Genomic DNA, 14,875 nt, shown 5'->3' on the forward strand with positions numbered 1-14,875 from the left:
AACCAGACAGACAGACAGACAGACAGAGTTACTTTCGGATTTATAATATTAGTTTACCGTGGCGGAGAGTCGTCCGGCCTGCTTGCTGGGCGTGGGCGGGCCGGGCTTCTTGTACGCCGTGATGCCCACCTCCTTGCGCGCGCGCCCGCCCAGCGACATGCTGCCGCTCGCACACTGCACACACAAAACAATTACAACTTCTATATGCTCATTATTCCTGAAAGACTATTTTATATAATAAAAGATTCAATAACAAATCCATTTTTTCTAACAACCCATTCTATGACACCTTATTCTCTCAACAATATAATATCCTTTTTTATATAAAATATAGTATCCTGCTAGACTACAACTCTCCAGCAATTGAAAAAGACTCTTCTCATTCACATAAAATAATTTAAAATAATATTATAATGAAAATATACCCTTACACTTCTTAAAATTGAAACAAAAATAAGAAATATATAAAACATCCAAAATTCTCGCGGAAGAATCTTTTTTGTTAGGTAATCATTAATAACAAAGTATACAGCGATTATTATTATTTATATTACGATAAACGAACGAGTTATATTATTCATTTATACCTAAGTCCAGTTTAAAATGCGATTAGCACATACGTAAAGCGTTCAAACTTGAATGTTTTAGGTAACAAAGCTACCGACTGACTTCAAGGACACCTATCCAACCACAATTATTATACAACATCAAAGAAATTTGAATCACAAAGGAGAATGCCCATTCTTGGTACTGATTTTTCTCATGCGTCAAAATGAAAGTAATATTAAAATTCTTTTTTGATTTTTTTACATAACATGTCGATCAGAATAGTTTCTTTGAACAGGGGTTTCCATTTAAGATAAAATGAAACGAAATGTTGATTGTTGTTCTTAAAAATTAAAATGGCGGAATTTTATACTCGGAATTCAATAAGGTCTATTAGAGTTTTGATTAATGACTTTTCTCATGCATCAAAATGAAAGTAATATTAAAATTATTTTTTGATTTTTTACATAGTTTGTCGATCAGAATAGTTTCTTTGAACAAGGGGGTTCCATTTAAGATAAAATAAAACGAAATGTTGATTGTTGTTCTTAAAAATTAAAATGGCGGTATTTTATACTCGGAATTCATTATTTTAGGTTTTTAGGATTATTTTAGGTTTTTTTACTTACTACCTTTAAAAGTAAATGGAATATGTTAGTCGAACTATAATGATAGATACCTACTATCAGTTAAAACCGACCATCAATCTATCGTCGGATATTTTCGATTTTGAGGTTATGTAACATTTCGGTAAATAACTTCAGAACCCTGGTGCTGATCTAAAAAAATATTATTGGTGGTAGTATTTGGTTAATTATGCATCGTCCACAACAAGTTTCAATTTGATGCAACTCTGGACGGCGGTCCATACTTTCGTGGGCATTGTCCTTTATTATCAAAATAATTATTTTCTTTACTTTTTCACATTAAAAGAAACAAACAAAAGAAATATTTTGCATAAAATCATAGAAAACCGCAAAAACAAAACTTATTCATTTCATACCTAATGTGAATCAAAAGAAATCTAGTAACCTTTCTTTGCAGAAGTATCAAAGTGACTGAAAACTTTCGGGTTAGGTACAGTCATAGCGATAATATCGGATATCAGATATGACTCATAAGACACATGGCTAAACCCTATAACCATGACAACCACAAACAAAAACATTGAACAGAACTTACTCGTGTCTTATATTAAAATTAAATTACCCTTTCGTGTTTCTCTTTGATGTGCATTTACCGTATGAATATTTAAGAATATAAACGCTATCGACCAACATAAGACTCTGCACATGTTAGTGATTATAGCGCTTACAGTTTTGATATATGAACGGCTTCGATATGCATGAAGTACAAAATATATCTTTTAATTTTTAATAACAAATTTCAAGTATAAAACTAATAATCTTTGCCTGAATATTAGATCAAATTTAAACGTTAATAATATCTAATTTAAATTAAATTAATTAAAAAAAACGTAGACTAACAAAACATATTAAAAAAGCAAAAAAAAATGTTATGCATTGGCCCAATGCTTCTTTTTGAACGTTTCTGATGTTAAAACTTCTTTTAGTGCATTATGGAAAATAGATGGAAGAGTAAGTAAAACTAAGAGTAAGTAACTTAATTTATTTGTAGAACTTACGTCCATTAGTCGTTTATCAGTAAAAAATAGTTTCAATACGTATTTTTTTATTAAAAATGTCAAAGAAGTATAACTCCTTACGAGCGAACATAAATCACACAACAACACTTTCTTTACTGAAGTATGACGTCACTTCTCACCTTGATATCCTCTTCGTGTAACGCGGGCGCGAACTGCGTTTCGGCTGGGTAGGAACTCTTGAGGTGCGGAGGGCATAACGAGTTGCGCCACCGTAACTCTGATAGCCGCTGTGTGGGGGCTCGCGGGGTGCTGGCCAGCTCGCGGAGACACCGGTTGTCGAAGACTTCGCCCTCCTCGTCAGACATTTGCAGCGTCCGGCCTTCTGGATAAAAAAAAATGCTTTTTAGATAAAAAAAAATACGCTTTCTGTATATGTATCGCTTATTTCCCCGTATCGTGGGTGCTACTGACACAAAGAGACAAATACACAATGACCGAGACCCAGAAACAGAAACCTAAGTTCATCATTTAGATTTCTGTCTGGGCGGGAATTGAACCCGGGACCCTCTGCGCATCAGCCCGGTAAGGTGAACGCTCCGCCAGGCAGGTCGTCAATTATGTTTATAGCCACAGTAATTTCACTCGTAATGTGTTGATTAGTGCACTGCACTAATGAAGACTTTATTTAAAACTTACTTTTGACCGATCTTTCAGGCACGTACATAGGATTTCTCGCGATGTTAATTTTACTATTAAAGCAAATAACTTAATGAATAATATATTTTAACCCAATAGAATTCTAATAGAACTTATAATACACTTTTTTACAGAGCTTCAGTAGTATTCTGCCTCATAAGTAAGATTCCTCGCGATGTTCACTATTGAAGAATATAAATTAACTAAAGGGTTCCATTTAGTAAATGTAATAAATATGAAATAATACACTTACCTTTTTTATTATGAGTGTTGGTAGAGACTGGCAGAGAGCGCAGCGAGTGTGCATCGGACGGTCGCGAGGGTTCCTCTTGCGGTGGCACCAAACCAGACTGCACATAACAAATAAAAAAATATTGAATATCAGTTATGAGAACTGTCTAATTTGATATGTTTATAGATAGATCAGCGTTATTTGGATTTTTTAAATTAAAAATATATTAGTAACATTTTCTTGCCAGAGTAATAATAATTTAATAGTTATTTATATGATTGAGATTTCGCGGAGCTTGTATCTTTTAATTTCGTTATATTTTAAAAATAACAACTATCTTTTACCTACATTTTCCAGTGCATTTATTAAAACAAGAACACTTATTCCTCGTTTATGTCTGGAAACGTAAGTAAAACGCTCCGTGAGTTCTAAGCCTAACAGAAACGCAATTTTATCGTACGCGTGTAAGAAATTAATAACCTACCGAATGTACATGTTGCAACGACATGAGTGAACCGGAGTGCTGCTTCCTCCTCAGCCACTCCGCCTCGTCTTTCTTCATGAGGAACTTCTCACCAACGTTCCATAACTCCGTGGTGAGCGCTCGTATGTGCTCCTCGTACGCTCGGCTAGACTCCTCGAGCTTTTCACGAGCCCTCTGCAACTCGCGCTCGAGAGACACTATCTCCTCGCGCTGCTTCTCTTTGAATATACCAATCTGCTCTTGGTATAGTTCTTTCTGTAAACCAATCATCAATTAGTAATTAATATATAATAGTTAAACCATGCGGTGACAAATATCAAACATGCTAGAAACAGTTGCATCATGCATTCATGCAGAAATATCCAAAAACATATTACCTTTTCACAATTTTGATCCTCCGTAAGCAAACTATCAATGCAATGCAAGTACTATCTAACTCTGATATGTTTTAATGACCTATCGCAACAAAAATAAAACAAAAGTAGTCATTAAAACATAATTTATTCAAGTAATAAATAGTCAACAGTCGTCCTACGATAACAATTAATAAGCAACGCCACTCAATGGTCCATTTGCAGGTAAAACCACCACACAACCTGATAGACTAATACCAACAACAGTATGGGGAGGGTACTGACCATTTTCGCTTTCATCCTGTTGAGTTTGTCCTCGTATTCCGCGCGGACCTCCATCACGGTGACGGCTTGTTGGTCCTTCGCGCCTTCGCCCTTTTGCGCTCGTACCACCTCCTCTAGCAACTTGCAGAAGGAATTCTCCAGCTCCTCCAATTGGACTTCTAGGCTCGCGTTCTGGAAGGTCGTAGAAGCGAGAGACGAGCGCTCCTCGCTCGAGGAAGCCTGCTTTATTTTCTCGACAGATATGGCGCGGCCGATACAACGCTCCACCCATCGCTCTAAGTTCATCGCGCACTCCGATAAGTCCTGCATAACAGCCGCGTAGCCCCTTTCAAGTTTACACATAGCCGCATCCGTTACTTTCCCGTCTAAACTCAGTATCTCTCGCCTCACGGTCCTCTGCAGAGAAACCACTCGGATCATCTTTTGCGTGTATAACTCCTTTACGGAATTAAAAGTCTTTATGCTGACGGACAGCTCGGTCAAGAATTTCCTCATGTTTATGATCTCCGATTCGTTTATTCTGTTCACGTCTGTCAACCTGTCCCTTTCCTTTTGGAGGGCGAGCTGCTTCTCCGAGCACCGTCGTAGGTGTCTATCGGTGGTGTCGAGGAAGTTCTCGAGGTCCTCCATAGTCACTGTCCCCGCGTTCAGGCTACGTCTCAACTCGTTGTCGCTGTTCGTCGAATTGCCGAAGTTGGTCAATTCTTTCAGTACAGTATTGGATTTAATTTCAGCAATTCTCTTCAATATTATCGCCTGGTACTTCGCGGACACTTTAATTATTTGGCTCGCGCGATTTTCGGTCATGCTCATTTTTGTCACTTGCTTCTTAAGCTCTGCTATTTCCTCGTTCTTCTGGTGTACAATTTTCTTTAGCTGGCTGGACAGTTGATGGCAGTTCTCTTTGCTAACTTCGAGGTCCTTCGACACATCGAGCAATTTATTCTCGGATTCGGCTATCAAGGACTTCAAGTGCGTGACGTCACATTGCAACGATGTGATGGCCCTATTTCTGTCCTGTAGAATTTTCTCAAGGTCTGATATTGTCTTATAGCTTTCCAAAGAAGAATTTGTGTAATCTTTGGCAGAATTATCCAACGTATGGTGTGAGTCACGAGCGTCGATACCTTGAGAAGCACTTTTGAAGCTTGTTTTTTCTTGGCTTGCAATGGCAACTGGAAAGTATTACAAACAAAACTAAATACAGATAGAAGGCTGCATGGTCACTATTTACTGAAGTAAGTCACTTTTTAAATACAGTATTATTAATTTCGCCGCATCATTACAAACATTAAAGTCTACAACTAAAAAACATTTAACACACTATTTCTAAGAGGTAAATACACAAAAAATATATATATATATTTGAAATATTTTTAACATAGCAATTTTGGATGCAAATTACTTACATGATTCTTTCATAGCGAGAGTTTTCTTCAACACTTCATTTTCTTTCCTCAACAGTTTTACAGTATCGGTCTCACTTCTCGTAACATCTTCCAACTTCTGTCTCAGTTCGTACACGGCAGATGCTTTCGATTCTGCCTCCTTCAAGCATTTCTCCCTTTCTTCGATCAACTCCTTAGTGAGTTTGCTTATCAGTACATCCTTTTCTTGTCGCAACTGGGCCATCAGTTCGTCTCTGTCTCTCAAGCTCTTCTCGTACTTTTCGGAAAAGTTGTAAAAAATGTTTTTTAAGTGAAGCACAAAATCGGGATATCATAGCGGAACAAATGAATAGTGAAACTGGAAATCTCAAGAATTTTGTTAGTGCTAAAACTTAAGACTGAAATTCAGCGGAATAAACAGATTTCTTTATGATAAGATGAAAACTTAAATAAAGCTGAAGAAATGAATGAAATGAAAAAACGAGGAAGTGAAAATGTAGAGATGTAGAGATGACAATCTTAGTAATGTTATAAAAGATATGGAGAATGAAGTAGAAAACAAGAAAATAAGTTAAGTTGGAAATAGTAAGGATAAAAAACAATGAAAAGAATAAAGAGAAAAAAATATGTATAACAATATGTTACAATTATCTATTTAAAAAACATATTTATATTTAAAGCACCAGTAAAACTACTTTTTCTTCTAGAAGCAGGGATGGCCCCGCAGCTTTTGTGGACCTAAACCGATCTATAAACTTAAGCTATGGTTGGCACGATGGAAATTTCTATAGGTCGGTTCTAGTTGTCATAGGACAAAAGTCGTCAAATCACGTTGAGAGCCTTAAGGACGTTTTTAAAACATTCGATATAAGTTGACTACTAACTCTCCCACCAATACGCTTTGTAACAGCGTGGTGATACGCCAGTTGAAGGGACCTATACTTAACAGTGGGACAAAAAAGGGGTGACAGGCAAACCCTTGGAGTCTTGAGGCAGTCATTGGCTGTCTGAAAAATACCCGAGACGAAGTATTTCCATACCAAGCTGCATTGGAGCAGCATATTGGAGTATGCTCCAACCTTGGGCCAATTGTGGCCAGAGACTACCATTCTCCACATGACCATCAGTAGACAAGAAGTTACCTCACAAAGGCAGCTATTATACTTAATTTTTATCATAAATATTTAAGATATTTGAGATTTTCAGTTTCATTACAAAATCGTTCAACCTTGACATCGCGATTTTTGATTTCAATTAACAGCCTTTCGTTTGCAAATTTTAAACGTTCTAAATCTCCTTTTAAATTAATAGCAGTCGCTTTCAAGCGCTCATTATGTTTATTTGTTTGTTCAACCATAGAAACATATTGTTTTACATAATTATGTGAATGTCTTACCTCCTCAGTTTTGTGTTGTAGTTCTTGTTCAATACTTTCCCTAATAGAATTCAATTGTATAATGTCGTTATTATGCTTGTTCGTTAGCTCCTCCCTTAACTCCTTTTCTCTGCGTAACTCTAGTTGTAAATGTTCAATTTGTTCGCCCTTTTCGACGATTTTGTTTTGTAGTTCAACCAACTCATTGTTTCTGTTTAGTACTTTCTCATTTAGCTTCATTATATGAATGTCATAATCGTCTCTGAGTTTAATTTTAGAGCTCTTTTCAGCGTCAACTTCGTACTGTAGATCTTTGATGATGTTCTCTAGTTTGGTTGTTTCATCCGACAGACTTTGTAACAATGATAGTTTTTCGTCCTTCAAATTTTGGATTTCCTGCATCTTTTTCTCGATAATATTCCGAGAGTTCTCCTGACTGCCTTTCAACCTCTGATCTAATTCGTTAAGTTCGTTATTGAGTTTCGCGATGTCATCGTCGTGTGTTGATTTTAAAATATTTTTTTCCTCTATTTCTTCGTTCACGCGATGTTTCAAGTTCATGATAGTACTCTCTTTTTCGGAAATTATTTGTGTTAGTGATTGTTTTTCTTCTTCAGACTTTCTGGTTAGATCACAAAGCTGATCCTGAAATACAAATACCAATGAAATATTACTAAATATTAAAGCACGCAGTCATGCTTTATCTAACTCCATACAAAAGGTCTACAAAAAAACAATAAATATGCATTGCCACCCCTGAAAACTAAGGAAGTAACCACCAGTCGGCTAGCATCCACACCCTTCCGAAATGTAAAGACCATTTCACGAGGTTCTACCATCACCAAATATTGTGATGGTAGAACCTCCCTGGTCAAATCACATCTTTCCTACATTAGTTTCTACACTGGTTACTACGTTTTCTTACATAATCCATTGCTATTTTGTAATTACCTGCAACATTTGCATTTGATGTTTAATTTCTGCAATCTTCGCTCTGTCTTCTTTTTTTTCTTCAATTTCTTCATTCACGCGTCGTTTCAAATTCCCAATAACACTTTCCTTATCTGCAATAGTTTCCGTCGATTTTTGACTTTCTTCTTCAGCTTTTCTTGTTATTTCTCTAAGATGCTCCTGAAATATGAGTATCAAATATTCTGAAGTTAGTTGTCTTTGGATCGTTTGGAAAAAAGTGATTTTTACAAAACCGACAGATAAAATTTCGAAACAAGTAGTTAATAAACTAGTAAATATTTTAAGATTTTCAGAATTTTTTTTTTTAGGAAAATGATACAATATAATCGATAAGTTACGTTACGCTTCGTGTCGTATCATGTCATATATTATCATTATGTAATATTGTTTGCTCCTATACATATTGATACATGCCGTTTTCTATAAAGTAAATACGTAAAAAAGTAAATTCTTACATTCTCACATTACACTTACATGAGTACATAGACGCTTTTATATATTATTAGCTGATCCGGCAAACGTTGTGTTGCCATATAAAAAAAATTAAAAATCTAACACCGAGAGGTATGAAAAATGATGAAATTACTGAAATGGCTATTAAAAAATAGGGGTTGGTGATAAAAGGGGAAAAAAATAGTGTTGTCTATATTTTTAATGCCACATTATAGAAAAATAAAATCTATTTTTTTTTCAAAAATTTTAAAAAATGTTCAGGGTGAACAACCCTTATCACTTAGAGGTATGAAAAATAGATAGTAGCCGATTCTCAGACCAACTGAATAAGCATATAAAATTTGGTGAAAATCGGTAAAGCCGTTTCAGAGGAGGAGGAGTACATTAACTAACATTGTGACAAGAGAATTTTATATATAAGATATTTCTTCTCTTACCTGTAACAGTTGCATTTGTTGTTTAAGTTCCGCAATCTTTACTCTCTCCTCTTTCTTTTCTTCCATTTCTTCAGTCACGCGTCGTTTCAAGTGCGCAATAGTACTTTCGTTATCAGATATTATTTCTACCAACGTTTGTTTTCCCTCCTCCGCTTTTCTTGTTATATCACAGCATTGATCCTAACAAATAAAAAACAATTATAATTATAAGTAAAATGAGAAAAAATTAGAATTTTGAGGTGGGAGAACCCTTTTTCTGCCTAATAACAACAGTGTTAAGTGATGCTGTATTCTGATTTGAAGAGTTTAGTAAGGGAAACATGGTTATCCAAGGCACTCCAACTTAGTCCTCAGAGTACTAACGCATCTGTGGCCGATCTTAGGTACTCTTAAACTTATCTGGGATTTAAGTCAGATGTCCATGGGCGGCTGTAGCCACTACTATAAGGTGGACTACATGCCCGCTTGCTACCTCTATATTATAAGAATAACTAATCAATATTTATTACCTGTAAGAATTGCATTTGATGTTTAAGATCCGTAATCCTGGCTCGTTCTTCTTTTTTTTCCTCAATTTCTTCATCCGCCCGACGTCGTAAATTCGCGATAGTGCTATCCTTGTCTAAAATAGTTTCAGTCAATATGCGCTTCTCTTCTTCAGCTTTCCGAGTGACGTCACTGAGTTGATCCTGAAAACAAGTCCGTTGATTGCACCATTCATATGAATACAACTTTAACCTTATTTGGAGTACATGGAATACCCACGGAACCCCCATGGAATACATGGACGACCCACGTGGGCGGTCGCCATACTGATCTACCCGCAGTGAATTGCGGGTTCCATACCATCAGACAGTTCAGTTGAGTTCATATTCGACAGTTAGACAGACGTCCTTTTTTATAACATAGGAGTAGCAGACAAGCATGCAGTCCACCTGACGGTAAGTGGCTACTGCCGCCCATGGACATCTGTAATCAACCCCAGATAGGATTATATATTCCTACCTGAGGTAGGCCACACATGCGCCGCTACCCCTGAGGACTACGCTGGAACACCTTGCTAAAGTATGTCTCCCTTACCACACCAAGTCCTTCCTTCCTTGTCCTTCTTTGGGCGTGTCATGAGACGGAAAAGTATTGGTGAAACGGTTTTTGTAACGGAAACGTTACGCTGGAGCGTTACTTTACGATACGATAAAAATGTTTAATTATTATTGATTTGTACATACGGACGGATGATACCGTTCCGATCCAAATGATTAAGAATACGAGATAACATGACACTATATTTTCTTTTCGTATTAAATACAACAAAGAAGTATAACTTCTTACATGCGTACATAAGTACACACGCTTTTTTAAGGTTCCCAAACTTCGATCACTAATAAGAACTAGATACACAATCAGCGACAAAAAAATGGCGCGACGAAAAGAGCACCCAAATAGACATTTGGGTGCGCTTTTAGGTTAGTAGTGTTTGAAGGTTCGGAGAATAAACATGCCTCAGTGCTCGTTCAAAACTGCAAAAATTACACGTCTAGTACGCTAACAAATGATGGAATATCGTATTTTCGGTAAGTATTATTATTATAAGTAGGTAATTGCTATCACTCAATTATAAATACTGCTATTTCGTTCGTAAATAATTTATTTTTAAGTTTTAAAAATTATCAACAAAAATCAACAGAATGTATAAACCATTTAAATTGTAAAGTCTGTTACTAAACGTACAATTCTTACTATTGCAAGCCCACTTGATTTGTTCGGGTTACATGGTGACTCTGTTCTAACTTGAATGGAGACGCTATTGTTTTATATTTTTTTCTTTAATTTAATTTTTTTTTTCTTTTTTTTTGTTATATAAAAATATTTGTTTTGTATAATAATTAAACATAGGCAATGAGTAAATAGTAAATGAGTGAAATTAAATTATTAAGTAAATTATTATTTAATATATTTTATGATGTCTTTTCATCCAACTGCCGCGACAATAGTCATAGAATTATTATAATAAAGTCTATTGTCGAAAGATACACTAAAATAAGATTGCTTAAGATAGCCAAAAAAGATACGGAAAAAAAATAAAAATCCATCGAAAAGACTGTTTTCCAGTAAACTCACTTTATTCAAGGGAATTAATGGCATCCTGTTGATTCCATATTTTTATTTTTACTCGACTGCCAAGGAAGGGTTACGTTTTTTGCACGTATCTTGTATGTTTCTTTATAAGCGGACTTTAGCTGCACTGCATTTTATTCCCTCGGATCTAACATACGGCTGGGTGAATTTCGACAGTTAAGGTGTCATTATATTCGTCTCAAATATCCAAATGTCCTTAGATAGGTGTTGGAAAAGACTCTAAATTTAAGAAGAAATATACAACGGATTTCTGTCACTACAAAGTAAGCAAGTAATTTAATTAAAATAATCAAAAACGACTGCACTATAAAGGCTGAAGTAGAATTTTCAAAAACAGTGAATAGGCGTTTCATTTTTTAGCAAGAAAGCCAAAAAAAAGTTTTATAATAGGTATCTGCTTCAAAAACAAAAGATGTTCAAACAATATTATCCTATTTTATCTTCGTAGGGCTCATTTACGCTATATAAAGAACCTATGTGTAAAATTCCAGCACGCTAAAGATCCGCGGTTTCCCTTTACGTTGGTGTCTGGCGCAGCAACTTACGCATTTAGTCAGACAGTCACCTCGATGTGTTATACACATGTATATATCATATAATATGTGTGTAATCACCTTTTAATTTCCTTTATTTTGATACCCCACTCCATAGTTTTGGTTAACTTTTTTTAAAACGTGTTACTATTTCGGAAAAACATCCACCATTTACGATTTATAGAATATATAACTTCAGTAATTCAAAGTTCTAGTAATTATTTTATATCGTTAGGGGTAGAATTTCATTATTTTTATCCAACAAGCCAGATACAAAATTTCATAGTGTTTGCGTCAAAATTGACGGTTGTTTAAATTAACTTTTAACCCTTATTTTGCCCTCTATGGGGTTGATTTTTCGGAAAGGGATAAATAGGTGTCTTTATTCCTATCCAGAAAGCCAAATACTAAATTTTACAGTAGTTGCTTCAAAATTAAAGGATTTGAAAAAAACTGTCATCCCCTGTTTTACCCTCTTAGGGGTAGAATTTCCAAAAGGCCTTTCTTAGTACTTATTTACGCTATATAGCGAACCCATGTGCAAAATTTCAGAACTCTAAATTAAGCGGTTTTGGCTGTACGTTGATTTCGGAAAAATGAAAAAATCATTTAGTCAGTCAATCAGTCAGTCACCTTGCTATTTTATATATATACAAATTATATGTTTTTATAATCTCCGTTTAATTTCCTTTCATTTGATATCATACTCGATAGGTTCGATTAACTTTTTTTGAAATATTACTATTTCGCGCCAAAAATCCGCCATCTTGATTTTTTTTTCTAACACCTATCTAAGGACACTCGGGTCATTGAGACGAATATAATGACACCTTACTTGTCGACATTCATCCAGCCGTTTGTTAGATCCGATCAAATACATAAAGACAAACATACAAGATACGCGCGAAAAACATAACCCTTCCTTGGCAGTCAGGTAAAAATAATTGAAATAAATGTTGGTTTACTACATATTTATTTAGTCGTGGGCAATATATTTCGGCGTAAACAGCTTGTTGATTTTTTAATTAAATTACTTGTATTTGGTTATATTTTAATTTTAAACTTATTATATTTTTATTATAATAAATTGTGACTGCATATTACTTACTTTCATTGATAAATTATTATTATGTTCATTAAAATTAATTACTTCGACCTAATAAAAATATTAAAAGTAATGACAGTTCGTCTCCACTAATTCCTTGTCCAAGTGACAAACCACGGTCGTCAATTTTTTTTTTCTTTGTTTTTAGCGTCAATTTGACGCCACTTTTTAAGTTCATTTTTGTATGGGATTGTGTATCTAGTTCTTATTAGTGATCGAAGTTCCCAAAGGATAAAAACAGAAGCCTATAACTGCCTCCGCTATCTATCCGTCTGTCTGTCACAGGGCTCTATGTCTCTTGGACCGTAATAAATAGACTGGATTTTTTTACAATCTATGTATAACGATGGTCGCTATACCAGCGAATATTAAAAATAAAAAAAACTTGAAAATAAATGGGGGTTGCCATACAAAACACCGGCATTTTTCAGCATTTTCCCATTTATCTATTGAACCGTAATAGATAGGCAGTTCATATTTTCACAATGCGTTTACTTCTATGGCTGCTTTATGGTAAACAAACACTAAAAATAAAAAAAGCGAAAATTTGATAATACGGAACCCTCAATGTGCTAGTTCGACTCGTACTTGGCCAATTTTTTTTATAAAATACCTGCAACATTTGCGTCTTTTGTTTCAATTCCATAATCTTTACTCTATCCTCCTTTTTGTCTTCCGACTCTTCATTAACACGACGTTTCAAGTTCGCGATAGTATTTTCTTTATCTGCGACCATTTCTGTCAATGTCTGTTTTTCTTCTTCAGCTTTCTTTGTTACGTCACTGAGTTGGTCCTGAAATATTTTTTTAATAAATATAATAATTACAAAAACAAAATAACCGACTACCCGCTATCGAAGCGGTCTCCACACCGGTCTGACGGGTAGAAGCTCCCGGGTTCAGTAGTATGAGTAGAATATGAAAGTGCTGAAACTATTTTACTTCGCATGTCACTCCCACAATTAAGACTACTACAAGGACATCCTCATATGTTAAATCCCGTCGAGGCTTTGGGCGCGCCAAGAACGAGACATACATAAATACACACATATATACATACGCACATATACATACGCACACACGAACAAACATACATACGCTCAAAAAAGATTAACCTCCAAGGCGGGTGACAAAGTGCAACAGAAATATAATAGTTATTCCCAAAAATTGAGGTTCCAAATTATATCTTTTAATAAAATACTAATAAATAAATAATTATTACTTGTAACAGTTGCATTTGTTCTTTAAGTTCCGCGATTTTCACTCTTTCTTCCTTCTTTTTCTCTGTTTCTACATTAACGGAATGTTTCAAGTTGATTATGTTGTTTTCGTTTTCCGAAATAATTTTAGTCAATGCTTGTTTTTCGTCTTCAGCTATTTTCGTTACGGCACTGAGTTGATCCTGTAATCGTAATGAAAATTGCATGAAATAATCGCATTGCATACACGTATATATCATGCACCGTGGTAAGAAAATGTAAAAGTACGGTATTTTAATATATTTTTTAAAAAGCTAATGAGCAATAACCATTTATGTTAGTTACATCTTTATATACATTTTATTATAATTAAATTTAAAAATTAACTATTTTAGTATATAACTAAAATAGTTATTTATAACTAAAATAGTATAATGTCAACGGAAATTTCATGCAACATTTCCACGCAAAAATACTAAGTGATCAATTAGAACTGAGTTTTATAGCAATTTACAGTTTTATAAAATTGAAATAAAATCTCTAGTAGTTTATGATCACATTAAGAATCATTTTATGCCCTTCATAAAGGACCATAGTACCTTATTCCTTTCACATTTTTTTATTACTCACCTGTAACAATTGTGTTTCTTGTTTAAGAACCATTACATTGCCTATTTCTCCTTTCTTTTCTTGTATTTCCTGATTCACTTGATGTTTCAATTCCGTAATAGTACTTTCTTTATCTAAAATAACTTTTGCCGACGCTTGCTTGTCCTCTTCAGCTTTCCTTGTAACGTCATCAAGTTGTTCCTAAAGGATAATAATAAAGGGAAATTATATACTTGTCAGTAATAGAGGATACACATTTTCAGCATTTTTTCTTTACTATACTGGAAGAGCAAGCGAGCATTCACCACTAAGATGGTAAGTGTGTTCTGCCGCCCATGGACATGTGTAATCAACCCAAGATAATACAAGATTCCTATTTGAGATTAGCCGCAGGTGCCTTGCTGCCCGTGAGGTCTCATTCGGAATGCTTCGGTTAAGTATTTCTCCCTTGAAAACGGCACACA

At 35.0% G+C, this 14,875-nt stretch overlaps 1 protein-coding gene across 1 annotated transcript in view; it reads right to left on the reverse strand.

The window, feature by feature from the left end:
- LOC140752210 (uncharacterized) overlaps positions 1–14,875 on the reverse strand; it is a 31,815-nt gene that overhangs the window by 1,148 nt on the left and 15,792 nt on the right. Inside the window, exons 24-36 of the mRNA XM_073086427.1 lie at positions 14,433–14,612; positions 13,826–14,005; positions 13,218–13,397; positions 9,337–9,516; positions 8,828–9,007; positions 7,917–8,096; positions 6,987–7,610; positions 5,612–5,867; positions 4,203–5,377; positions 3,565–3,819; positions 3,102–3,198; positions 2,332–2,534; positions 58–174 (exon numbers count right to left, since the gene is read on the reverse strand). Coding sequence (XP_072942528.1) covers positions 58–174; positions 2,332–2,534; positions 3,102–3,198; positions 3,565–3,819; positions 4,203–5,377; positions 5,612–5,867; positions 6,987–7,610; positions 7,917–8,096; positions 8,828–9,007; positions 9,337–9,516; positions 13,218–13,397; positions 13,826–14,005; positions 14,433–14,612 — 3,807 coding nt within the window. The remainder of the gene's footprint in view (positions 1–57; positions 175–2,331; positions 2,535–3,101; positions 3,199–3,564; positions 3,820–4,202; positions 5,378–5,611; positions 5,868–6,986; positions 7,611–7,916; positions 8,097–8,827; positions 9,008–9,336; positions 9,517–13,217; positions 13,398–13,825; positions 14,006–14,432; positions 14,613–14,875) is intronic.

Source organism: Epargyreus clarus, unplaced genomic scaffold, assembly GCF_041222505.1.
Source record: "Epargyreus clarus isolate Ecla_fem2 unplaced genomic scaffold, WU_Ecla_fem_2.2 ptg000024l, whole genome shotgun sequence".
NCBI lineage: Eukaryota > Metazoa > Arthropoda > Insecta > Lepidoptera > Hesperiidae > Epargyreus > Epargyreus clarus.